At 42.4% G+C, this 27,764-nt stretch overlaps 1 protein-coding gene and 2 long non-coding RNA genes across 30 annotated transcripts in view; 2 read left to right on the top strand and 1 right to left on the bottom strand.

Moving 5' to 3' along the window:
* Nucleotides 1-27,764, top strand: part of LOC310707711 — a 308,528-nt gene that overhangs the window by 109,768 nt on the left and 170,996 nt on the right. The window lies entirely within an intron of this gene.
* On the top strand, nucleotides 81-27,753 carry LOC310707707. Its single transcript, XR_014526677.1, has 3 exons — nucleotides 81-547; nucleotides 13,528-13,762; nucleotides 27,365-27,753. It is a non-coding gene; the product is annotated as an uncharacterized lncRNA (long non-coding RNA).
* Nucleotides 14,595-27,764, bottom strand: part of ABLIM1 (actin binding LIM protein 1) — a 221,001-nt gene continuing 207,831 nt past the window's right edge. For 23 of the 28 annotated variants that reach the window (XM_083504842.1, XM_083504843.1, XM_083504847.1 and 20 more), the window contains 5 exons: nucleotides 25,766-25,830; nucleotides 24,190-24,250; nucleotides 22,423-22,497; nucleotides 19,396-19,476; nucleotides 14,595-19,280 (listed from right to left, as the gene is read on the bottom strand). In XM_083504842.1, the coding sequence (XP_083360968.1) occupies nucleotides 22,439-22,497; nucleotides 24,190-24,250; nucleotides 25,766-25,830 (185 nt within the window). In that variant the 3' untranslated portion in view covers nucleotides 14,595-19,280; nucleotides 19,396-19,476; nucleotides 22,423-22,438. Of the gene's footprint in view, nucleotides 19,281-19,395; nucleotides 19,477-22,422; nucleotides 23,671-24,189; nucleotides 24,251-25,765; nucleotides 25,831-27,764 lie in introns of those variants that run through there. The other 5 variants (XM_083504855.1, XM_083504835.1, XM_083504840.1 and 2 more) reach the window with 1 other exon arrangement.

The raw sequence follows: 27,764 nt of genomic DNA, 5'->3' as shown, positions 1-27,764 counted from the left end.
ACGACGCCCATCCTCCCTTCTTGGTCAAGTACTTATCCAAACGTGGCAGAAGCACTTATGTATTAGTTTAACGTTAATAAGGGAACAAAAAGCAGCTGTTTTCGCCTCGCAGTGCCAACGCCTTGGAAACGGAGAGATCGGCTTCAAAGAGAATGATCAAATTCGGAAGGTGGTGGGCTTTCCTTCCTTGGAGGTTTTTAAGCGCAGGTTGGACGGCCACCTGTCGCGAATGATTAGCTGTGGTTCCTGCATTGCAGGGGGTTGAACTAGATGACCCTTCCAACTACGATTCCTCTGTGCTAGATAAGGAGTAATAGCAAACTGCAGGAAGAAGAGGGCGCGGGCGTTTAATAGGCGCGGGCGCTGCCTACCTGGCTGGAAACGGTCTTTGCAAAGCGAGAGAGAGTTTGCCAACGGGGATGCAAGTTGGAGCGCGGCGCTGGGCAGAGCTGCTGCGAAGGTTAGAAAGTTGGCCAGCTGAGTCGGAGAGGACGAAGGCTGCAATCCCACAGCACTGTTGGAAGTGCTTCCCTGCCCTTCCGGACAGGTTAGAAATTGCAGCGACTTCCGCCTCAGCCAGGGAAAACACTCACTTCCCCCGAACCATGAGTTATCTGCAAGATTACACGAGCTGAACACTTTGAAGTCAGAATGTTTGCTGAATATAATTTGTACAGCAGGAGCGATTTTACGCATCTTTTTTTAAAAAAGCTTTCTCTACAGTTGCAGAAGGAGAGGGATGCTCAGCACTTTCAGAGAGATGCATGGGAATAAATCAGTGGCTGTTTCTAGCCTTAGAACAGGAGAGGGAATTCTCAAGCCCTGGCATCATGCAGCCCTCAAAGCTTCTAGAATCTAGATCCAGAGACTCTTCCCAAGCCCAACCCGCTTCTGATTCTGAGTGTTTTTGCCTGCCTGGAATATGTCCTTGGACTCTGGTGATTCTTTTTGCTTCACCCTTGCCCTAGGTTTCCCCTAGAGCAGCCCTTCTCAACCTTGGGTCCCCAGATGGACTACAACTCCCATCATCCCTGGCTGCTGGCCCTTCTCACTAGGCTGCCCTAGATTTCAGTGGGATAGAAATACAGTGGTACCTCAGTTTAAGTACTTAATTCGTACTGGAGGTCCATACTTAACCTGAAACTGTTCTTAACCTGAAGCACCACTTTAGCTAATGGGGCTTCCTGCTGCTGCCGCACCGCCGGAGCCCAATTTCTGTTCTCATCCTGAAGTAAAGTTCTTAACCTGAGGTAATATTTCTGGGTTAGCGGAGTCTGTAACCTGAAGTGTATGTAACCTGAAGCATCTGTGACCCGAGGTACCACTGTAACTAATAATAATAATAGGAAAATATAGCTCGGTTGCAGGTTCAATGGTTTACATGCCCTGCCCTTCCTCTTTTAGGTCTGTTTAGCAACCTTGCCTATCTGTGCTTTCTTCAAAAAGCAGGCAAGAAATAACAGAAATACTTCAGAATTTGTCCAGCAGGGTTGGACAGAATGAGGGGACTGCCTCAGGCAACTAACACTGTAGGACAGCAGCAGTCCCTTGGCTCATCCTCCTTGAGTCCTAAGCCTTGTGTACTAGAGGGGCATGACCTACACTCCCTGAACAAGCCTGCCTCCCGCAGGTGCTAGGGCCATTGCTAGGACCAGTTTGCATGCAATGCACAATTGAGCAAATGTTCAGGTTCCTTGAGAGATTATTGTAGTCACCATGGACCTGCTACTGCCAAGCTGCCTGGACCTAAGCCATGGTTTGGCCTACTGTTGCATCCCAACTGAGGCTTGTGGTTTGTCTCCCCCAGGTAAACCACAAACGGTAAACCAAGAACAATACTTGGTCACAGCTCATTGTTTGCCTGAGGGGATAAACGTAAGAAAACTTTGTGATTCACCTGTGTATTGAGCATACTCTCTCATTTTGTCTATTCAGTATTTCTAAAGGGTGCATAAGGACTTGGGTTTGGGACATCATTCTGAACACTAGAAACCCTAAGCCTTGGTTTCTATGTAAATACATTTAGGAATTGGGACTCAGGGAGAATATGGAAAATACATGGTAAGCAGTAACCCTAGCCATAATTAACTCAGCAGGACAGTCTCACACATTTACTGTTTTAATTGGTCCTACTGAGTTTACTAGGATGACTCTAAAGTAAATTTCCTAAGCGGTGTAGTTTTAATTTTAACATCCTGGTAAATAAAAGGAAATCCTTGTTTCAGATGTGGATTAAGTCCTTTGAAGACAATTGCATTCTGTGAAACATTCAGATATTCCACAAAGGATTGGCAGCTGGTTATCTTGGTGGGATGATAGGCAATTTAAAGCCAGAGGCTCCTGAGGAATTGATTCCTGCTGTATTTTTAACTGAAATGTAAATTTCAAGGTACTAGTTACATAATAATCAGCAGCATAACTTTTGCACCAAAAGGTCTTTCCTTTGCCTAAAGTGGAAAAGCTTAATGAAACTTCTTTGCTAGGGAGCCTAAAGGAATGATATGGTTTCTCAGAACTGTGAGGTTACCATTTGTTTACTAATGGGGGGAAAAGGCCATCTGTTAGAAAGACATATTTAACATTTTCACTCAGTATAGTTTGAGACAAAGCGTGTTCTCCATAACAGAGAGCACGTGTTGCGGTGGGGACCTAAAGGCCACCCCACTGCTGTTGGGCAAACTGGCCACGTGCTGTGATTGGGCAAAGAGTGTTGCTGGGGATAATGTTATGTTGCTAAATGGTGGGAGGGGTCAGAGGTCTTAAATACAGGGCTCGCAGCCTGGCGCCTTCTCTTGGGCTACGTGCACCCGATCACCCGCCCACCCTCCCTGAAAAGGGGGGGTGGGTTGTCCTCTGACCTTGGTATGCCTGTCATGGGGTCGTCTGCTTTTGGGGCAGGGGCCTGGTAGGAATTTTGTCCATTTGGCTGATGCCATTTGGTTTTTGCCTACTGCGTAGCAAATCGTCACAACTTGTAAGGTTGGCGGTTAGGCATTGGTTCAAATTGGTTGGTGGAGGGGTAAGTGCCTACCCCTCCAATGGTGGTGTGGAAAGGGAATTCCGTTAAAGGAATCCAGGGGCTTGCCATTCTTTTCGTCCTTGTCCCTGGCATCGGACTTGGGCCGTGCAAGCCACCAGGAGCATGAGGGTGAGAAGTGAGGGACTGAGGCCCAGCTTCATTTTCTCCCCAAAATTGTTTCCCTCACTGGCTTCCGCTGGAATCCGGAAGTCAGTTCTGTCCCAGGGGCAAGGACAGATAGTCGGAACCAATGCGTAAGTAACCACTCACGTGTGTGTATTTAAATAAAGTTGTGGCCAAATTCATGCCAAAAACCTTAAACAAAAAATGATGAGTGAAGTGTGAGTTCTTTGGGGTGGCCTGGGGGACCTCGACGTGCAACTACATAATAGGATTAGACAACAGAGGTAAACTGGCTTTGTAAAAAATTAACATGTTCAAGGCCCTTCCATATTCTGGAATGTGTACGTTTAGAAGATATTTTGGTGTATGCTGAAAACGTGTACTGCTAGTGTTTCTTAGAATTAAAAGAAAGTTGACAGTAGTTCCTGCTTTTTCTCCTTTTTATTATTTGGACAAAAAGCAAAGACTGCCATGTTGGCCCATAAAGAACATTTGCAAAATTTCTTTATTAGGCTAATAGTGCGCAATCTTTAGAGTCCTGTAGAATTCTTTGTGGTAGGAGGAGAATGGATAAACCTCATCTCCAGTTAGAGTGCCCTAAGGGTAAGTCGCAGTTAGAAATAAGTACCTGGAACAGAATACTCTCTGTATTTTCAGTACAGAAATAGCAAAATATAATGGATTTTTTTAAAAAAGAAATACTTGAGGTCTGTGCTTTCTATACACCATCTCAATCAATACTTCAAGGGCACCAACATTATACCATTATAAACAGCCAGGATCTCCCACCTGGAGCTCTTTCTGCCTCTCTGGTCTATCTAAAATATGATACCTGTTTGCTTGTGTGTGTTTTTTTTTAAAGTTTATCCAGGATCTCCTGCACTAGGATCTCCTTGTGACCCATTCTCCATTTCAGAATGGCAATTGGACCATGTGCTACCTTCCTTTTCTCCTTCTAGTGATACCAGTTCCTTTTAGCGTGGATGATGACCATAATGATACATTAGCCCACAAACCAATAATTAAGCTTCCTGGCTGCCATTTTTAACCTTCAAATATCTCGTTAAGAAACAAGTCATGGCAAAACCTGGCATCATAAAGTCATATTAAACTAATAGCTCTGGGGAATAATCCTGAGTCACAAGAGGTAATTATGAACAGTAGTCAAGGCATAAGAGCCTCTGGCATTCCGAAATTGTACAAATGTGATGTTGAACAGCTTTGGGTTCCCCAGGAGATGAAGTGTCGGGGTCAGTATGAACATGCAGTAGAATAAGAAGTGCTTGAGTGGACTGTACCACTGCAGAGGCCAGGGGTGTGATGCCATTGTAAACGCTTCCACATGTAAAAACAACAACCTTTAAAAACTCTCTGCAAATAAATAAAACCTAGTTCGTTAGGGAAGTGTAGCCCTTTATCATTCAGGATCCTAGCCCCAATTCCATGGCACATGTAGATCAGGCTTTGGTCTGCAACTGGACTCAGGTGTGACAGAGTCACTGTACTTTCCGCAAGGGCATTCACTCCTGCCATTATGGTCCTATCACCTCCTTCCAATTATGCCTTAATTACAGTCCTGGTCTATGAAATTTGCCTTTGTACAGATTTACAGCAGTTGAATGTAACATTAGATTCTTGTCACTTATGGCGGATTACTTGACAGAAAGGCAAACTAGGGGCCTCTCCAGACATCTTTTCAAAAATGTATTTATTACTTGGGCTCGTGATGTTATCAGGCTGGTTATACATTATCTTGCTCTCAACACTCTTTGCACCTGCAGTCGTTTAAGGGTCAACAGAGTGCTTCATTTCCAGTCAATGTATGTCCCATAACTTGCTGCTGACATCCGGTAGCCTTTTATACCATAAATGGTTTTTTTCTGGGTTGTTGTTGTTTGTCCCACTTTCATTGCACTATAGTCCAAAGTTGCCCCTCCAGACAAATCACAGAACAACTAATAAAGCGGAATGATGTGCGGATGGTATAGTATAAATCCACCACTTGTTGGCACCCATCTGTCTTGGGAGAAGATGAAAGAGTGTGCCTTTGGGGTGAAGTCAAACCGTTGGATGTTGCCAGCCTTCATGTTTGCAGACATCTTTGTAGCGCGGAGTTGGTCTGCCAATGGACCTGATGCCTGAAGCCAGCTCCCTGTAGAGCATGTCCTTGGGGATCCACCGCTAATGCACTATTATTGCTTCAATTACATGTTGCGGAATACACCCCATTGACAAAACAATAGTTTGGAAGGGCCCTGGGAAAGTCAAGGAGGTTGGTCCTGGTCTGTATGTTATTTTTGAGCCTGTCCTTGCAATTCAGGTCATATGAAATGCACCTCCCCAGACCCATTTTCCTTGCTGCCCCCTTTCACCTCTTTCAACAAGAACCTTTGTTATTGTAACACCAGATAAAGCCCTCTAGTCTTCATTGCACCTGAAACTCAGCACTGGCGGCATCTGACTCACCTTGCCTCAGGGTAAGGCTGGCCTAGTAAAAATGCTCCCATCCTTTCCCATGAGATAAATGGTGCTTAGCTTCAAAACCAGACAACTCAATCATTCCAGGAAGCGACTAGGAGCCTGCCAGATAAGTGTTGATAGGGAGAGCGCCAAGGGACAAAAGGAGGAAGTTGGACCAGGCAGTGTTGGATGGAGGATTTAAATGGGACTAATGTTGAAATGGGACCAGAAAACACAAGTGATTCTGGGCTGGGATTCTGGTGAGGGTTTCTCGAGAGCAGGTAAATTTACAGTATTTGTTTTTAGAGGTGGTCTTAGCTATTTTTCTGGGCCCAAGGCTTCATCCTGGATGGAATATTTTGACATAGTTATCGGCACAGCTGTGCAGATATGATGAACATGTGGTGCCACATCATGAGTGGGGAATGTTTTTCAGCTAGAGAGCCACTTTCCCTTCGAGGAAAGCTTCTGAGGGCCAGATGCCAGTGGTAGGCAAAGTATTGACTTAATTTTCCCTTGTGCAGTAGGCCAGTTTCAGCACATACAGATCCCTCACTGTCCTTCATTCAGACAAACAAGAGACTTGATAATAGTTCAAGGAAACATTCCGGTCAGGCAAAATACTGGGGGGGTGAAGCACAGCCTGTGAAGGGAGTGGCTTGGGAGAGTTTCCAAGGGGACATTTGGCCCCTAGGTCTGAGGTTTCCCACCCATGTGCTACGTGGTTACAATAAAAATACCCTTCCCCCAAATTGGACAGCTTTTGCAATTGGTGTGCAAGTGTTGTGACGTCCATTTCTTTTGTGATAATAGTGTACCAGCCAAAAGAAGTTCATTTGAGAACCTGCTAAATAAAATCCATGATTTTGTATAAATCGGCGAATGTAAGTTAGTGGAATAGGTGTGGTAATCTTACTCAAGCAAGACTAGAGAAGGGTGGGCAATGGTTCCACTCCCTGCTATCCTTTAGTGCTCCCTCTCCATTCATGAAGATACTTTCCTTTTTGATGGGGTTGTGTCTTTACTTTTTAAAAAAGGGAAGCCGAAATTTGTAGAATTCTCATGAGAGCCTTTCAGGCCCCAGACAGATTGGGAGCATCACTCTCCGTTTTACAGAATCTGCTCTCCCATACCAGTTCTGAGCTGACGAAAGGGTGTTTTTTCTGGAATATTCCCAGAGATAAAGTTTTGGGCCTTGGCTTTTTCCTTAGACACAGTGCAGTTCAGTCCAGCCAAAGTCAATAGCCTTCCACAGTTCTTCAAATTGCAGCTGCATATGGAGCTGTAGAATTTCTCACATAAACGTATAGCATGAAACTGAATTTATGTCGACATATCATTGAAAAAATAATGGATAAAAAATATTCTGTCACAGACTTCAGCACAAACAAGACAAGTGGGAATAGCTTCTGGTTGACACATCTATTGTGAATGGTTTCTTTTCTCTCTCCCATCCTCCTTGTCCCCCCCCCCCTTTTCCACTTCTGCTGGTTTTTATGTGAGATGAGAAGTCAGCTTTGTAAACAAGAAAATTTCAACCCTTATTTTCCCAGGCGGCCTAACAAATTCCACTGCTGTCTTCTAGCATCACTATGCATTTTGTGGAAATAGGTCACATTCTGCATATCTCTAACTGAAGTTACTATTGTTTACTTTTTTCCTTTTTTTTAAAAAAAAAGAGAAGTTGAGATAGTTGCTTCCCTACTTGGAAAAAAATCACTGTAATTCAAATGACTTTTTTGAAGGGGTCTGATCTATGCACATGAGATCCTCTGGTAGAAGCAACTGAGAGAATATAAATAAAAGTTCAAAAGGAGAGGGAAACTTCCAGTGGGGATGAAACAGTTGAAATTCACTGGTTTGATAGGAAGATGGATGACTGGAAATACTGTTCTCTGACACAATTAGAACTTTATGTAGGACTTAAAAAAAATTGTATCTGACCAAACATCCTGCTGTGAGGGTATTTCAGTTCTGCAGGAGCAGAACAGACGCATTGGCCCCAATCCAACATGGAGTTAAGCCTGCTTAAGCCTGTGGATTCAATGACCTTAAACCCGTTTAACTTAGTGTTGGTTTGTGACCCCTCTGTGCAAAAGAGCCTTAACGAATTCTAGATATCCACATGTTAACTACTGCTTTTCAAGCTGTGACTTCAAAATTCATTTATTTCAGTCATTTATGCCCTCCCGTTCCATTAGAATGTTCACCGTGTGTTAAAGTTTTTTAAATTAATATATATATACAGTATGACAATAATAGCAATAATGCAAGCCAACAATGGATAAAAGGAGGTAGCAAGCATCATTGACATAAATGAGCTATCTAAAAACACAGCCACAAATTTAAAAAGTGCATACACATTAAAAACATTGCAATAATTAAACTGAAAGCTGTGATCTAAGCACAGAAACCAGGCAACAATAAAAGCCTGTTTAGGTGTAAGGTTTTAGAGGTCGTGAACTCTCCTTTTTTGGACGTTTTAAAGCAAAGGTTTATCTGAATGAAGGTTGGCGATGGGTGCATATGCAGAAACCACTGACCTTTGCATGGCAGAAAATGTACAAAGCAGAGAGTCCTATCTGTTACCCTTTTACTTCTGAGACTTGTCTGCTTTTTCCTCTGTCCCCTCCCACCACAGGCATGTGGCTCCCAAAAGGTTGCCCACAAGGGAATGTGGCCCTCACTCTGCAAAAAGGTTCTCCATCCCTGTTCTGATGTACATACTGCAGCACTTTGTGCATTTACATCAGCCACTCCCCCAAAGGCTTCTGGGTTATCTAACTGAAGCCTGCCTGCTTGTCCTGCTCCCCACAAGGTGATAATTGGGACTAAGCACTTACCAGAATGCCACAGAGATTTCTCCTGGCAGCCACTTAACATTTAATTGGGGTATTAACGCCACCAAAGAAGCAATTTCTAATAATGATTCATTCACTAGCTGTCTTGAAAACAGTTTAGGATTATAAGCTTGCCTGCAGCTTTGGGTTCACAACAACTGGCCAATGCATGGCATTCCTTTAATCAAGGTCCACTGTATTTACCATGCCTGGTGGGATTCTAGGTTCCACAAAAAAAGGCTTTCACAATAAATGTTAACATTTTTAACACTAGCGGTCACAAGTTGCTCAGCTGTGTGTTCATTTTCTCAGTTATATTAAAAATCCCAGGAAAAGAACTATATTTGTTTATTATAATTAGGGTTGTGTGTATGTATTTTATGATTTTTGTCAGTAACCTTAACCCAGCAAATGTAACCTAAGAGTTTTTGATTTGCTATGTATGCTGACTCCGTACCATTTTGTTATTTCTTAATAGTTTACACATCTCCTTTGGTCACCAAAATGCTTTTATGAATTCATATCCTGTTCTTCCTTGTATTATGTCTGCAGCCATTTCTGGCATTTTGATTATGTTTACACTTGCAAGGTAGGCCACTTTGCAGTGCATTATGCCACAATTCATAGAATCATATAGCAGGAAGGGGGCTCAAACTCATGCAGGAAACTAGGGTTGCAAGCAAAAAAAGAGGACACATTTGCCAACTTCTGCTTTTAACTATGGATCGCTATGATGACTCTCATTTTACATACCCATGAAAAAGAGGAAGTGTCTTGGAAAAAGAGGACATATGACAATCCTAAGAAACATTGGGCTCATCTGGGATGTGAATGCAGGACCTCTTGCAGGTTAAAATCCTTGAAACAAAATCGGAAGAATATGGCAGCATAGTGGCTGTTTAAAGCTGACATAGGCTCTTGACTTTGCTGGACTCCTGGGCCCTTAAAAATAAAAACCTTAATCTGTAAATGAATTTTTTGAAAAAGGCACCCTCTCGAACAATTCATGGCACTTTCCCTTTCTCCAAGCTACAGAACCCAATCTGGACATGCTCCCAAGGTCCTTCTACAAAAGACAGGACTGAAGTCTTATTTAGTTACAGCTTCAAACCAATAAAAGTACAAGCAAAGATAACAAACAAGTATATTGGTGTATATGTAAATAACATTTTTGTTTCAGATTTCTCCCCTTGCTTTGGAGGAAACAATTTTTTTAACAGATGTGGTAAAGGAGGGGGGGCACTTGAAGTCTTATGTTGTAGTTCCTAAAGGAAGTGGTCCCAAGGAGCCATATATATTTAACAGCAAATTAGTGCTGACATTTGACTGTGTTTCAATCAGATCTAGTTTTTGGCACTGCTATCTGTATTTTTAACATGCTGTGAAGATTCACTTTACCAGCTGCCTTGCTGTGTTGGGGAACGTAGTGCATTCCTTCATCATTACTCAGGGGTCAGAAACTCAGAATTATTTTAGTATCAGGGAAACAGGAAATAAAATGAGGCTTTTAGAGTTTGAAGGGTTTTTTGTTTTTTGTTTAAATGGGATTAAAAGTCTGCTAGTAAGTTCAGATATTAAAGAATGCCAAGAGAGAAGGATTTGAAGCCCCATTGTGAGGGTTAATAGCAAATGAACAAACTGCTTTTTCGCATGGTGGCAAATGTTGTTCATAATGAATAGGAGAATTATCAAGTTTGCTATTAAGGCTTCTCAAATATGAAGCAACTTTGGGGTTGAAACTTTCAAATTTGACGTTTATTCTGAAATTCAGTTGTTAAGTTTTGCAGATCACTGACATGTTTTAGATGTGAGTTGTGACACTGCTAGTTTGGCATGGTGGCGCATGCCACCTTAAGCCACAATGGCATCAGGTGACCTGTTTTCATTTGCCCATGTGTTTGAAATCAAACCTGGTGAGCGAAGGCACAGCACTTTGCAAGTGCCGACAACCAAGCTGATTAGTACCAATGATAAAGTCTAATGCCTGTTCAAACATCCTGGTGACTGTATGTGGTTTGCAGGCACTGCAAGTCACCTGATAGATGGTACCTGCAAAGCCCACTGTTGGCCCAGCTGCATCTTTAGCTGCCTCTCAGATGAAAACAGATGGGGCAGGTGGGCTTCACTTGGCCAAAATAGTGTGACAGACAAAATGGGGAAGCCTAAACATGAGTTGAAGAACAGAAACTGAATATTTCACTTGAAAATAGGGATCCTAGCTCAGACATGGACTAATTTAAGGCATGTGGGATCTACTCTCTCTCACAACCCCCAAATCCCAGTCCAGGCTGTGTGTGCAGAGCTAAGCCAGTTACAGAGCTAAGACAACATCCCTTGAGTTATTACCGGGAACGAACTGTATGTGCAAGTATAAACCTACATGTGAGTTAGCACAGAACAGAGATTCTAACAGCTGAATTTAAGGAGAAACTTTTCACTGCTGTTTTTATGGCAGCAAGAGTCAGAAACTCTTGCTGGTCTACTGAAAATCGGCCATCAGTCTACCAATAAATAGATCTACTTCCTGCCCACACTTGTCCTAGATTCAGATACAAATTCCCTCTGAGCATATTGGCTGAGTTTGCCATTATGATCTGCAAGGGATTCATCAAGGCTTCATTCTTTCCTCTTTAATTAGTGCTGCTGTTTGTGTTGCCAACACCTCTTGTGGTTCCAGTCTGCAGCCAGCCCTTCAACAACAGACACACAGGCTCAAAGCACCATTATTGTTCTTTTTTCCTGGGTATGCACATCCTAAGTACCTGTGAGATGTGCCTTTTGAGCCCACAAACCCTCATTGCAGGCTGCATATGCAGTTGCTGGTGTTTGCTGATGCTTACAAAGAAAAGGCCAGATGAGCAGCTTTTTCTGTGGCAACGCACTTTTAAAGTAGGGTGGTGAGCGCAGCTCTGCCCGCTTCCAGCCATCCATGTCTGTTGCACAGCATTCATCCTGGTCCTACTTCCTCCAGGTTGGGAAAGGCATAGTTTAATCATCAGAGCCACTTACTTGACGTTCAAAGAATTGACACATTAGGGTTGCCATATGTCCTCTTTTCCAGGACACATCCTCTTTTTTTCATGGGTAGAGCTGTCATAGTGATCCATAACTAAAGGTAGAAGTCTGCAAATGTGTCCTGCTTTTAAAAATATGGCAACCCTATTTCTTGGAATGCTTTGGAGCCTCCAACTTATCTATAATGTACGGTGCGGAGCAAGGGAGAGAAATGAATATTTGGTCTGTGTAGTATGAATTTCAGGCACATGTGTGACTTTAGCTTTAAGAAACACTTGTTAACATTACTGTTTTGTTTAATGGCTTTGCAATATTTCCAGAATGGAACAATGATTCAGAGCCCTGTAAATTTTATCCATATTATGCCTGTCTCACTCCTCTTTGTTCTGCAGCTTCTACGTCGGCAGCATCAACATCCCTTGTTTTATTCTTCCAGAACAGACTGCACCAGCAATTGCTGCTGCAAGGGAGTTTTAAAAAATACATTAATGCAAGGCTTATCAACCTGGCATCCACCAAGGCATTCTTTCATGCCCTGAGCATGAACCTTGATCCTCTGATACCCAAGCACTCTTTTTCAAACAATTTCTGGCATTTTAAGAACCAGAGATATGAGGCCAGATGTACAGACACAATTGTTCTCATTTTTTGTGAGAAATTTGCCTGCTGTGCCTCCCCTTAAAACCCCCCGATTCCTATATCAAGAGAAAGGTGTGTGTGAGAAAAGAGGTGAATGAATGTGGTCTGTAACAGGGAGATACGCACTTGGGCAGTGGAGATGTGCAGTGAGAGTGCATGAAAAGAATATGGTGTGGCACCTTGTATATTTTTCTTGGAAGTGGGAAATGCTCCTACAGCAACAGTGTGTATGTGTGTGTGATCAATATTGTGCGATCTTCACACTCAGGGAACAGCAGGACATAGTTGACTTCCATGATAAGCCCGAGGTTGTCTGAGGTGGGGTTGAGTAAGCAACAAGGGCTGTATCCTCTTTAATTTTGCATTACAGTGGTACCTCGAGTTACATATGCTTCAGGTTACATAAGCTTCAGGTTACAGACTCCGCTAACCCAGAAATAGTGCTTCAGGTTAAGAACTTTGCTTCAGGATGAGAACAGAAATCGTGCTCCGGTGGCGTGGCGGCAGCAGGAGGCCCCATTAGCTATAGTGGTGCTTCAGGTATTTCAGGTTAAGAACGGACCTCCGGAACGAATTAAGTACTTAACCCAAGGTACCACTTTATGCTGTCCCCATGCTAACCATGTTGTTTTTGTGCTTTCCCATGCTCCTTTCCATGGCAGCCATTTTGTGATTCACTGCACCTTCTCAAAATTCTAAATACGACTACTGATCTGAAAGGTTTGACGGCCACTGCATTAACCCCTCTACTGTGACTTGCATTATGACTTGCTCATTCACATCCCTTGCTCTACTGTTAGGTTTCCAATGAAGCTACCTATCTACAAATTGCAGGTTTCATATTCTCTAGCTATTATGGGAGACCTGTGGCAGTAGAAAGGGTTTTCTGCCTGTTGCAACCTGAGAACATGCACAGGAAACGTCCAATCACACGCTGAAGGAGATGTTGGCTATTTTGCAGAAAGTGAGTCATCCACACTCACTTGACACACTTAAATCCTTGCAAGCCACAGCAGTGTGAGCTCTGGGAAGGCAATCTTGTGGAGTAGGCATAGGCAAGCAATATAATGCTGCTGTGTAATTAAACTTGGATCCCAGAAGTATATATAGTAGCTTGAATTTTTTTTAAAAATGGATCACTATTCTTCATCAGTAGCAGTATTTTTACTGGATAATGGTATTGATTTTAAATGCAACACACCAGTTGGGGAAGGAGTGAAAAACAAGAGTAGAAGGGAATGGAAAGGATTTCAAAAAGAAATGAGGATCTGGAGGGGTAGAAAACAGGCCAATCCCCACCCCACCCCAAGTCATACACGCAAGGAGGCAGGCAGTTTTAAAGCATTTGACTCTTTATTGCCCTTCAACATGAAGAATGTTACATGTAGTGTCGCTTGAGTGCTGAACTGTGTTCTCATTTATCCTTGACAGATGCCCATGAGGCAGGTGGTTGTAGCCCCTTGGATGCTTCTAGTGAGCAACTTGCTTCATCAAAGCCTAAAGGTGAACTGGGGCATTATGAGTTCCCGTCATCCATTCTGTTCCTCCCAGGCTCTACTCGCTGCCTGAAGAGTGTGAATTCATAAAGGACCAATCTCTGGAATGATAGCTGGAGCTTCTCCCTTCTACAGCCTCTTGCCATTGGGCAGACACAGAGGAAAGAGAGGTATGTGGAAGGTTCTCACAGGGTTTTGGCTCAGCTTCAGTATCTGGAACTTGGTGGATGGTGGACAAGCCCTGCATGTGGCAGGCTGATTCTCCTCTGACTCTGAGGTCAAAGTTGAGGCCATGGCAGAATAGGACTGGGAAGGCCCAGGTTCAAATCCCTAGTAGATAATGACACTGACTGGGTGACCTTTGGCTGGTTACTATACCAAAGCCTAACTGGCCTCAGTGTTGTTATGAGACCAAAGTCCCCAGAGCTGTGGGGTGTGGACAAACATTGCCCCTTGTTATAGTAGCAAGTATGTCCCTCTCATCAACTGATAACACAAAAGAGGGCCACTAAGTCTCAGCTGCCTCTACAATTGGCAGTAAAAAGTTGTTCCTCCTGCCACTGTAATGAGCTGCCACAGAAGCAGAACAAGAATAATATTTTCCACATATCCCATATCAGGAGAAGCTAATTCCCCCACATTGATTTATGGACACCATTTGACTGCCAAACTGGGGGCCCAGTGAGATCTGGATGGTGGGCTTTCAGCTTTGGGACTCAGCCCCACATGTTCCAAAGCAATTTAACTCCTCTTTTCCTAAATGTGCCCTCTGAGTGACTTTCCCTAATGCTTGTAGCCATGAAGGGCCTCTCTTTTCCAAGGACTGTCCCACTCCCAAAATGCCCTCTCTCTTCCTGTAAACATGTGATAAAAAGCAACCCTTTGTCCCAAAGTACATCATCTGCCATCAGTGCAAAATCTGTTTTATATCAAGGTTTTGAAAGGGTGAACAAGACACAACTAAATACACGAAACAAAAATATCCAAAGAGCACAATAAGAATAAAGTTCAAAACTTTATTTGTTTACTTGGTTTGAGTACAACAGTGATGTAGATTATAGTGGGGTGGTTGGATGAGATGAACAGCAATGACGGCCAATGTTTCGTTTTGCAGAAGAAGCAGACTTAACAGTATAGATAAGTATTGGTGATTTTTTTTTTCTTAAACAGAGGCTCCAAATCAGAGCTGTCCTACAACAAAGGAGGAGGAACAAACAAACTTAACGAAAATAATCTGAAAAAGGCTACTTGGTTGCATTCTGGAAATTGGCTGCCCAGGAAAGGGAAGAATCATGTAATTAAAAACCTTGCAGTTAAAACTTATCAAACTGGTGCAAAATATATCTCATTAAAGTGATCTTCCTACAGAATATTAATAAGGCTCCCTCACTACAAGGGTTGTCAGCAACTTTTACTATTTTGCACCAAATGATGTCATTAACAATACAAAGTGTTGTCATGGGAATACACAACACTTGATAAAGGTTCTTTTCTGACCTTGCTGGCTGAGAAATAGCCTAACTGTGACTCTTTCCATCAAATTCCATGGGATTTACATCAGACCTTGATTGTGCCAGTTGCTTCAATGACAGATTAGTTTGGAAAACAGGCAATGCAAAGTAGTATCTGTTACCCTTGAAGAACCAGGCCTGGGAGCAAAGAGCAGCATGAATTTGCCACCGATTTATACTGCTGAACTCCACCAGCTTGCTGAAGTTAATTACCAAACCTCCTGTTAATGTTCATAGGTTTGGAAGGAAGTCCCTAGAAAATAATGATCCGACTTATGCAGTGTTATCATTCTGACACATGGGTGAACATCTTCAAGATGTAATAATGAGCATGATTTCACTCGCCTGCCCCGTTAGAAGGCATTTTGCACAAAGAAGAAATTCACAAAACTACCTGAAGCCCACATTATTTTCTTATATCATGATTTGGGGTTAAACTATGCTTATTTGGCCACCTTTTCAAAGGCAGGAATTCAAGAAGGGCCTCTGTAGATTTGCCACTTTTGGGGGCTGCTATATTTCAGACAGAAATTCAACTGGCATTGCTTCCCCCCCTCAAACTGTTGGGAAAGCAACACCTGTGGGAAAAATTAGGTATTTGTTTGTTTACTTATTGCTACAGTCCCTTATTAGGAAGAGACTGTCATATTTGGAAAATAATGTCAACTAAAATGTTGCATTCTTTACAGTAGATGGAATTTGGGATCAGGAAGTAGAAATGTGTGAGAGAAGGGTGGGGGTAGAGAAAAATGTCCTTAGTTAAGCACCAAAAGGAAGTTCTCGCTGTGTTAGGACACTGGCATTCTTCTGTGTGGCTAGAGCCTACAGAACATTGGTCCCCACATGTTTAGAGGGCACATGAGATGTTTTCCAAGTAGAATCCATGCAACAAGTGGTTCACCCACACTTTTAGCTTCTCTTAATTGCTGAGCTGAGGGACGTCCGATCAGCATAAGAGACAACTGGGAACTGATGCCATGCTTGGCAGTATAGAAAATGAGTGTTGAAATCAGCTGGTGGGACTGGAAGTTGGTTAATTTGTTTCACTGCATTCAGGATATACTATCTGTGCCCCTTTCTGTGAGACAGAGAGAAATGTATCTCCAGAGGTCATAGGCTGGAAAGCGGTAGCATGAAGGGAAGTGCAAAGCCAAGTCACTGAGATGTTGGATGTTGTGGCAGTGACAACAGCATGCCTAGGAATAAGGCATAGAACAGCCAGCCCATATATTCCTTTATAGAGTAGCTTCGAAACCATTGTCTGATCTTGGTACAAATATCCATTTTTTCCTCCATTGAACAGTGTGGCCTATTGCAAGCCATTAATCCAGAATGTTCTTTTGATTGTAAACGGCAGTGAGTTTGAACTAATGAGTCAACGCAATATAATGATGGAAAGTGTTGCTATAATGCAACTATGGATTGAAAGTCTATTGGAGCATCCTAATGCTGCTACAACATCATGTGGGATATGTGACAGATTTTAGTGGGTGAGATGTTTAGGTTTCCACATAACATGGCTAACCTCCCCTGCAGAGCTGGGGTTCTTATTATTCTGCTGCTGGCACTCTCCTCCTGCTAACTGATAAAGGATCTGGCATATGACTTCACCAGGTAGCCACTTCATAAGCTGGTTCATCAGTGTGGTGGTGAAAATGTTGCCGCTCACTCTGCTTCCCAGAGTTATGGTGTAGACTTGTGGTAAGATTATTTTCACCACTTGACCAGACTTTCAAAAAAGACATGTGCTTGCATTTTACCACATGTTCTTCTACAAATCAATATTTGATGCATGAAAGATCCTCTTTACGAGGATATGGGCTTGGATGACCAACCTATCAAGCGCTTCTATGATAACGCCTTTTGGCAAACGGTTCTCTCTGCTGAGCTCTTAAATGTAAGGGCGGGAAGTTCTGAATGTTCTGCCCTCAAAGACATCCTTCAGGGGCTGAACAGAAGGAAGTCTCATTGAAGACAGTGGGCTTTACTTCTGAGTAAACATGTATAGTATTTCCCTGTAAGTGACGTGCTAGTGTCAAATTTCTATTGAAAACAACAGTGAAAACGGCAACAATCACCACTCAAAGTAAAAGATAAATGTATCAAGTGCATCCTACTGTTGGCAAGAAATAGCTCTGGAGTCTGTGAAAATTATGTTATCAACTGTTCTGAAATGAACAGAATATGCACAGCCCTCTAGGCAGTTCTGCTAGATGGGGGCCACTTCACACAATGCTCAGGGCTGCATGTAGATGAGGGAGCATCACTGAATTCAGAAACTGTCTTAGGCGTTCCTTCTTCTAGGCACTGAGGATAAATAAAGCAAATAGCCTAGGCTGCAGCTTTGAAATATTACAAAAAAAGAAAACCCAAGCGCCCTAACTATGGATGAGCCTGTAGTTGCCTGAATAAAACCAAATCAAACACTGGCCTGGTTCCTATGTCATGCTAAGCCAGATGCATGGGCTCCAGGAGTGCTTCACTTCTCCATGGTCCTGCTGCCATGCGACACTGTGCTAAGCAAAGGCATGGCTCACTGGGTCGTCTGAACCCAGGCTTGTGGTTTAGCTCACTCCAGACTTAACCAGAAGTTGCAACCAAGATTTGCCCTATGATTCATGGTTTACTCAGGAGAGCTAAACCTCAAGCCTGGGTTCAGATGACCCAAGGCAAGGTTTAGCTTAGCACAGCACTACAAGGACCAGGGAGGAGCAAAGTCACTGCGGTCTCCTCTCTGGGAATATGTACAGTTGCCAGGACTAAGCCATGATTTGGCTTAGCATGATATGCAAATCAGGCCATTACTTAACTTGATAGTGTGCTGTGTCATCAAAGCATCCAAGAAAGTGGCTGATCTGTCATTTTTTAGCAGCAAAATTCATGTTTCATAGCATCTCCTCTACAAAGTGGATTAAATATCATTTTCTTGTCACAGACATTCTGGAGTTCAACTGTACAGCACGCCAGTGGATGTATGCTGGTATAGGCGACAGTAGCCCTGATTCAGTCATTCCCTTTGTAATGGGATGGAACTTGCTTTGGTGTAGTCAGGTCCCATCCCACACTATTGATGTTTGCAGGGTTGAGCCATCTTTGCAGGGGTGATGTGATTATTTCCCATCTGCTAGACACCATAACAGGTGGTGACAGCATGGGAAGCAACAACATAATTGCAAGAGCCCACATACTAGTCCTTTAGAAACATTACCAAAGCAGCATGTGGCTAGACCATGCCCCATAGATTGCCACATGGCACAAGTAGCATCTCAATTACGCCTACACCTGTATTTCACTTTGGAAATACTTTTCTCAACAGAGAACGAGAAAACCAACTCTTTCATTTTTGGCTTGCTGCTCTTGTTAACACTTAGCAAACTCGCTTAAAGCCGGACAAAGGGAGGAGAGAAGACTTGACAACAAAATAAGATAATTTGTTCTTAAGATTCCTAGCAGATGTGTGCAAGTGCAAGCTGGGAGTTTCCTTGCAAAGAATTTGGCTGGTATGCAGCAGAACTCTGGCTCAGTGGCCTGCTTTGCTGATGGGCACTGCAACAATAATAGGCCATTTGAAGGCAAGGCCAATTTATTGTAATGGCTGTGCCCAAAGGATAAATATATTACACAGGATTCCTTCGTTAGCTACAGAATATAGTCATTCATTCCTTGGAGAGACTATGACGACGTAATTGTGGGTTGGCATCCTATTGGCACTTCCTGGCTCTATCAGCATTGCCCCTTGACCTTTAAATAAAAGTGAAGGGAAACGAGGGAGGGCAGAGCAGCTCCACATTATGTATTGATGCCATGTAAAAACTTTATAATGCATAAAGACCACTGCTGAGATTTAGAACGTCAACATTTTTGGGTCACAACTCTCTGGCAAGCTTGAAAGGCCTTTGCACAACTGCAAGGAATATATAGGTGCCTTTCTCAGATTTTCCCTTTAACCCCCATTTCCTCTCTCTCTCTCTCTCGTGGTTGCTCTCCAAAAAGCGTTTGAACTTAAGTATGATACATTATCCTATATGTGGTATTTTCTCCCCTCCAAAGGAGAGAATGGGATTCAGAAGAGTTTGGCTTTCTTCTTCATGTCGTTGCGTCTCCAGAGAGGTAATTTATCAAATTCCTGTATCGTCATGCCGAATATTTCTTGGAAAACCTCAGGTGCTAAGTGACGCTGAAGGAAGACAAGGAAAAGGGCAGCTATCAGTCCAAATGTTTAAACAAGAGGCCTGTATCCTTTTAAAACCATTAGCCCAAACATCTGTTTGGGGAGCCTGATATTCTCTTACCTCCAGCCTGGTTCTATCCACTTCTCGTAGAATTTTACTTCGCCCTCTGTTGGACACCATGAGCAGTTCATAGGGGAATATCTGTTAATGGTATACAAGAAGCATTTATGTAGATTTAGATCACCCCAAAAATACACCATTAAGCTCACAAGCAGAATGCAGTCACTGTTGGCAGACAGCTTCAAGTTCACTAAAAAGCTGCCTTAAGTATTTAGGTGTAATGTGCACTGTTTCCTTGAATCCTTTGTTCCTTAAAAAATAAATAAATCATACTTAGCAGGATGTCTATACCAGTTCATTTTTGCACAACATTATACTAAAAATCTATGTGGATTCATTTCATTTTCTGGATTATCCTTGATGGGGGCATTACCCATTTTGGTTTGTTCACATGAAAAATAACTACTTCATTAATGAAGGTACAATCGTTAGGTCTGAACAAGTATCTCAATCATGTGTCTTTTCTTCCACCCTTGTCCTGTCCAGTTGAAGCTGATTTTTCACATATCCACCAAAGCTAGCTACCTAACTTGTTCTGCTGATTCAGTGGTTTTCTGTGTTGTGGAATTTACTAAGCAATTTAATAGGTGTTTCTTGATTAGAAGGTAGTAATGGTGGACAAGTTTCTCTTATACTAGACATAGAATCATAGAACTGTGGTGTTGAAAGAGACCATGAGGGTCATGTATTTGAACCCCCTGCAATGCAGGAATCCTTTGCCAATCATGGAGCTCAAACCCATGATTAAGAGTCTTGTGCTCTACCAACTGACCTATCCCAGCTCCATGCAGTAGAGGTTGGTCTATTCTGCTAAATAAATCACTGTCCCACCAACCTCAGTCTGCCCCCAGTCAGCCCCAACTTGCCTGCCTTCTTACTTACAACTAATACACTGGCTGTCACCTTCCTCTTCCTTAGTTTGAGTTTTGTACGTGTAGGGCAAACAGGTATAGGGACAAAACTAGAATTGGCTCTGCTTGTCATTGGCTCTAGCTCTATCTACCATTGACTCCCTTTCTACCCTACTAACCCCCAATGGACACCAGTCACCACAGCATAAGAAAGGGATTGTTTTGTCCACACTTCTGCTTGTTCCAATGCTTTCCCCTAGGAAAACCTACTCTTTACTGCTCAATTGGAGCAAACGTCAATCAGGTTTTCCATAATGCAGAATATGGTGTACCAGTAGGAGGAAATGAAACTTCTAGTCCTTTCTAGCTCTATCAAGATATCTAAACAAGAGTTCTTTATCTGAGCTACTGGCTGAATATGCCAATGATCAGGGCCCAATTTTCCTCTTCTTGAAGGTCATAAGAGACTTTTGTCAATTTTTAAAAACTGTCAATAAAATGGTGGGACCTAATTGAGACCGCTAGTTGTTTTATCAGCTGTAACACCTAATGAAGATTCCAGAAGTACAATAAAGAAGATAAAGTCATCAAACATATACCACTTAGTTTATTGTAATTATTTAAATGATGTGTACTTTATATACAGCTTGGAAGAGAATTGGTAGTGGAATATGACAATTATACAATTCACTTTACTATATAACTTTAAATACATCTTTTTAATGCTATACAATGCAACATAAAACTAACATACATTATTGTAACAAAATTAGCCAAAATTCCACAAACTTTGCTGATAACTTTGAAGTCATTAATCATATTCTTATATTTTACAAAACCACAGAGTAGTGCTCTTAAGTGCTTTAAAAAATATTTTGAGTCCAAAATTGGGCAGAATTCTCAGGTTGGTTGCCATCAAGCTAACACATCTCATCAGTACAAGGATTTATGCTAAACCTCCCATCTCCCATAAACTTTCCATACATGGCCTCCCCAAATCTGCTTTGGAGAGTTGAGGAATCCCTTAGAAGAGATTTAGGGAGCACCAGGCAAGGAGAGGCGGAAGGTTATGTTGCACAAGCATACATTCTTGTGCTGGTGGGCCAAGTTCATTGGATACAGCCCCATAGTTTTAAAGATCAACTATTATGACAGTAGTGAGGAATTTATGACCTGTGGGCCTAATCAGGTTTAGCAGGGGGTCCTGCTGCAAGGCTTTCCACCTGCCCTAACCTGATGTCACACATGACATCAGTGGTGGGCAGTGCTTTTTTTCAGCAGGAGTGTGCCAGAACGCAGATCTCCCCATTCACCTCTTGCCTTTACATACTTTTGAGAAACCGAAAATGAACATTTCAAGTCAAAATGGAAGCTGTCCAACATGTGTGAGTCTACACTTTTTCTTAAGATCCATGACTCCACCTAGCTCCTAGTCATTCCTAGCTGCGACTGGTCAGGCTATGGGGTGGGGCCAATTCATAGTTCCTTTTCTTCAATCAACCCCTTGTGTAGCAGCAGCAGGCTTTAAGCTTTGCTGCCAGGTCTCTACCGTTGCACGTATGTGCAATTGTGCGAGGGCCTGAATATAAGAGAACGAGGGAAGTGGAAGTGCATTTATTTGACCTACACCAGAACGAGGGGAAACCCCCAGACTAGCTAGGGAGACAGTTTGCCGTCATTTTTTTTTAGCACCTCTACATGGCTTCTATCAAGCCGGCATCTGTTTAGGGCTGCCTTGAGTCACCCGGTGACTTACTGTAACAACATAATGGTGAGTTCCAGCACCTATTTTTCTTGAAAAAAAGCACTGGAGGTGGGGTAGGTAAAGATGTGGCTCCCTGCTGAAAGGGGTGTTTAGCAGGCACCACTGCTCAGTTACAGACTGTGCCCTGTGGGTTCTTATAACTGTGGCTGTCAGATGTTTGGTGCTGAAAGCTTACCAGTTTCAAGTTTTACTGAACGCTGCTGTCTATTCCCCAGGAAATATTAGCTGCTCTTGCCCTGTATACATCAATAACATATGTCCTACAGTCCAAAGCAAGATAGGGCTGGCACATAAGGAGCAACATTTTGGGGGGTAGGGGGGACAAATCACAGGGCTACAAGCACAAACTACCACCATTTCATAGGCAAACCATCACTGTCTTGAAGGAAAGTGAATAATGTCTGCACTTGCCTTTGGTTCCAACATGTTAGGCATAGACACTCCTCGGTCCATTCGCATTCCGGGGACATGACCATCTGGGAGGGACTGTATCAGATATAGGTAAACATCAGACACACAGGTTACATGCACACACACATAGAAAGGGTAAAGGCATTCAAGGTGAATATGGACATGAATTTATACTATGATCCCATGTTAGATTTTTACATCAGCCAATGGACCACTATGATTACGTATTCCTTAAGAAAGTTAACAATCTGGTTTCTATGGTGTCCAACAAAAGCATTCCCAGTAGTAAAGATTAAGTAGCAAGTTAAGAGAATCTTTCTGGTTCTAAGGACCAAAGAATTGACCTACTGGATCAGATCAAAGATCCATCAGATCCTGCATTCTGTTTCCAAGAGTGCATAGCTAGATGCCTCTTGCAAGCTTATAAACAGGGCTAGCAGGCAGCAGCATTCTCCCCCAGTATCTGGTATTAATAAATCAGTTTGTAGGGGAAGAAGAGGAATGACGGGCAATATTGTCTCACAGAACTGACTTGTCATCTTCTATGTTACTTTTCCATCTATACTTTACTCTGAAGTTTTTGCCCTGTTGTAAAAAAACCTGCCCAGTAAAATAACAAGTTCCTACCGATCCCAGGCTGAAAAAGACTTTCCACATTAATAGCATAATATGCAATAAGGATTCTGTCCAGATCATCTCTTCATAAGAATTTTACATAGAATTTAGAGTTAGGGCTGGCGTTTAGAAGAAACAACAACCCTTTTTATTGGTCAATCAATGGATCTTCATGTCAGTGTTATATGAGGTCATTTGCTGGCTATTTCTTCCATGCCCACAACCACATACAAAGGAAAGGTCAGGGAATCATATGTGGAAAATAGGAAGATGGTATGGCTTCAGAAAGAGGAGAGTTATTGTCTGGACCTCCCTTGTTTGGAACCAGAGAGATCAGGAGAAACCCAATGGAGAAACAACTGCCACAGGTGGCTTTCAGGTCAGTCTTCCAAAAGCTTACCAAGCAAGTCACAAAACTGGCCTATGCAAGGTATTGTGTTAGCTGTGCCCTTTTCCACAGTGATATAAGTTTACATCATTGGTTAGAAATGAAACATGCAGATAAACATGTGCTAAGAAACTCTTCCCTGTAGCGGAAATTCAGACTTGAGTCACATAGTGGATGAATTGTCGATGAAGTTGGTTAGATACTTGGTTACTTGATGGAAGAAAATCTGTACTGTACCTGAAAATCTGAAAAAGTGATGGGGATGGGGTGGGGAGAGAAACAGCATCAGGATTAGGATGTCAAACAATACATGTTTCATTTAATCCCCGAGCTCCTAACTTGCAGGAATCAACTAAATGTTTCCCAAACCTGGGGCTCCAGCTTTTTTGGACTACAACTCCCATCATCCCTAGTTAGCAGGTCAGGGATGATGAGAACTGTAGTTGGAAAAAAAGCTGGAGACCCAAGTTTGGGAAATACTGAACTAAATGATCAGAATCAAGCAGACAAAACTACAGATCCATATGCATAAAATAAAATACGGTTTTAACGTACACATTCCCCGCTTTATTTTAACTTTTTCTCAGTGCTGAAGAACCAGATTCATTTTCAAGAACAAAAATGTGTACATTGCAGCAATAAGTAAGGTGTTCACCAGTCTGCTATGAGAATAGACTAACCACAAAGCAGGCCACAAAAACCCAAGCGTATAGGTTACAGATATAGCAGCACACAAAAGAAAACCATATTTCTCATCATGTTACCTCGAGCAGCACTGCTCACATCCCCATAACTGTTGTACTGACCAAAGTCTGTAGAGACCGGCTAGAAGAAGACACAAATGGACATGTCAACCACACTGTTGATCTGGAGGTGTCAAAAATATGCAGCATATGCACATAAAAACAGACCACAGAAGAAGAGAAAATAGGGTAGTGGGGAAGAGATGACTGTACTGAAGCATTGGGTCTGTGAAACAGGAAACACTTGAATGAGAGGAGAGAAGTAGCAAAGATCCCAAAGAGGTGAAAAGCCACAGTGAGCTCCCGTTGCTCGGTCCCTACTCCTGCCAACCTAGCAGTTTGAAAGCACATCACAGTGCAAGTAGATAAATAGGTACCGCTCTGGTCGGAAGATAAACAGCGTTTCCGTGTGCTGCTCTGGTTCGCCAGAAGCGGCTTAGTCATGCTGGCCACATGACCCGGAAGCTGTACGCCGGCTCCCTCGGCTAGTAAAGCGAGATGAGCGCTGTAACCCCAGAGTCGGTCACGACTGGACCTAACAGTCAGGGGTCCCCTTACCTTTACCTAAAGGGTATGGAGTAGTCAGCAATTGATCGTTGTACTTTTGCTGCCAGGGGAGCAATTCTGGATTCATTAGGTCTTTACCTCAAATGCTGAAGTATCTTGGGCCAGGCCTGATTTTCCCCTCAAAGCATGTACAACCCATTCTTCAGCCAGAAAGGCTTCCACAGCAGCTTACAAATCAATAAAAATAGCAGAGTGCTTTCACTCAGGCTTACAACACAGCACAGAAAATAAAGTGATGGGAGGGAAGAGGAAAACAAACACAGGCATCAAATTATTGATACCCAAATGGCAGCATTAGGTTTTTCTGAATTATATTTTAAAAGTTTGGGGATGGAATTCCCAAAAAAATGTTGAAGCAAATATCATCTGATGTATTGCTTAAGATACATGAAGAATATACGGTGGAACCTCGGTTTTCGAGCGTCTTGGAAGCCAAACATTTCAGTTTTCGAATGCTGAAGACCCAGAAGTGATTGCTTCTGTTTTCGAACATGCCTCGGAAGTTGAATGGCTTCCGTGGTGTGTTTTTCAATTTTCACCATTGAAATTGACATTCTCCCTTTGCACCTCGGTTGTCAAACGTTTTGGAAGTCGAACGGTCTTCTGGAACAGATTACATTCAACAACCGAGGTTCCACTGTACATCAATTTCTAATATTGCACCACTGCATAAGAATTCCCCTTGTGTTCCTTTTGTGCTACATTGTTATTTTAAGGATTTTCAGAAATGGAGAGATAATGCAGTGTTAACTAAAGCCCAGTTATATCTGATGCCTTCAACTATTTTAGGATGGTTCAGAAATATGGCATACAGCACTCTGAATGTATCTATCCTTGTTTGAATGCATTGAGAGAGCAATACTTGGGAAGGTACATGAATCTATAATCACTTGCATTTCCTGAACTCCAGAACAGATAAAGGGTTTTAGGGCCACCTACTTTCAATCAATACCATTTGGAGACTCCATGCAATTCCTAACAGAATAACGACACATATGACCCTGTCTTATAAGAAATGTTGACTGTTTACCCTATGAAGTCCATTTCTTCCATAGCCAGGAAGGGAAGAGGTTTTGGAAGCAGCTGCATGTGGAGCTAAACAGAAAAGGGAGAAGGAAATATCAAAAATGTAACAATTTGTTAGGACAGAAACAATAACACACACATTCAAAAAGTCGAAGTCAGAACATTTTAGAAATCAGTTAAAAGAACCCACAAGATTTTCTCCAAAAGGAATCTTGAAATTATAAGTTTGAAGCAAACTTGGCATTATTATATTGAATTTAGTTTAGGAGGGTAGAGGTTCAGCATTCTGAAAAGTGCAGGGGTGCTGCATGGGCTATAAAATGTTCCCTGCTGCTCATCTTCTAGAAGTTGGAAGGTGATTTAATGGTGACCGAGGGGTGATGGCACTAGCCCACTCACCCCCACCTGCTTACATTTTTTGTCTTAAGGAAAGCCATTTTCAGGGGTCACCAAGCTCGCTGTTTCTCTTCAAAAAGATGGGGTATACAATCCTCTATGTTGTTTAAAATGCACTTCGTTTTTAGCCCACAGTTAGTAGGGGAGCACAAAAGGCTCAGTGGTTTAGACAACAGCGCCACCCACATTGGGGTGAGTTCCTGTTGCTCTGTCCCAGCTCCTGCCAACCTAGCAGTTCGAAAGCACGCCAGTGCAAGTAGATAAATAGGTACCGCTGTGGTGGGAAGGAAAATGGCATTTCCATGCACACTGACTTCTGTCATTGTGTTCCGTTGCGCCAGAAGCAGTTTAGTCATGCTGGCCACATGACCTGGAAAACTGTCTGTGGACAAATGCCAGCTCCCTCAGCCTGAAAGCAAGATGAGTGCCACAACCCCACAGTCGCCTTTGACTGGACTTAACCGTCCAGGGGTCCTTTACCTTTAGTAGGTAAGCAGTTGTGCTTTTGTCACAAGTACTTCCATCTTAGAGTTTTGAAAAGCGCATGAAGGACATACAGTCCAATTATACAGAATCATACACATCCTCCTATAAACAAACGGTTAAGCAGTAATTGTAAAATGCAGTCTTTTCTCTGGAATGTATCATAGTTTGCCCATACGACCTGTCTGGTGAGCCAGTGATTCCGTTTTCTATGATCCAGCACTTTGGAATGTGCTGCCCTGCTCCCTGAGGCAATGCTGATTTCCTCTCCCAATGTGGGAAAGGCTAAAAGGCTATGAGAAGCATAAATATCAACAAGGTGTATGCCACTTTTTAAACATGATTTCCTGACCTAGCTTGTTGGCTTTTCAGGAACACTAATATTGCCGTGACCTCAGCAGTAATCTACATTTTATATGTTATTCATTTAGGCAAGTGAGCAATCATAATCTCATAAAAGATGCTTGTTGTAAAATGTGCAACTCAGTATTTGTTTTCTAAATTAAATGCTGTTGCTTTTTAAATCTTGATGCAAATGAGGGTTTTTTTTTAAAAAAAGAAAAATCTGAATTAGTCATCAAACTTCAGGCTCTATATAAGGCTATTTTTTTAAAACCCGTTTAAGTTACTGCCAACCACATCATTTTTTTTTCTAATTTGAGAACTAGTTGAAGATTAATTGGAGTAAGCAACATACCGCCAATATTTTTCTGTTTCTTTACAGACCAAAGCAAAGGAAGCTTTCCCAAGAAATCAGCACTAACAATTTTCGTACTGTTCATAAAAATTCTGATCTCATGGATCAGCAGGCTTTCAAACAACATCATGATATTTCCTCTGTAATCTGGGAATATATTTACTCCCCAGCCATTTCCTCATTTGATTTATTTAAGATGTGCCAAGGATCTGGAATCGGGAAAACTCAATTCTTGCACAAGGCATTCTGAGAATGTATTGTGAAAAAGCCAGCGATAAAACGGCAGACAGTGAATACAGGAGTGATTAAAAACAGCTTCACGTGTGCAGCACTGATCAACATCTTTTCGCAGAACCAGCAATAGAATAGATGAAAAAACTGATTTTATTTTAGGCAGCCTAATCCATCATTTCCTATAGACCACCCA

Source organism: Podarcis liolepis (assembly GCF_965112155.1).
Source record: "Podarcis liolepis genome assembly, chromosome: 5".
Classification (NCBI taxonomy): domain Eukaryota; kingdom Metazoa; phylum Chordata; class Lepidosauria; order Squamata; family Lacertidae; genus Podarcis; species Podarcis liolepis.
The sequence above is the reverse complement of the archived record's forward strand: the minus strand, read 5'-3'. Positions and strand labels throughout refer to the sequence as shown.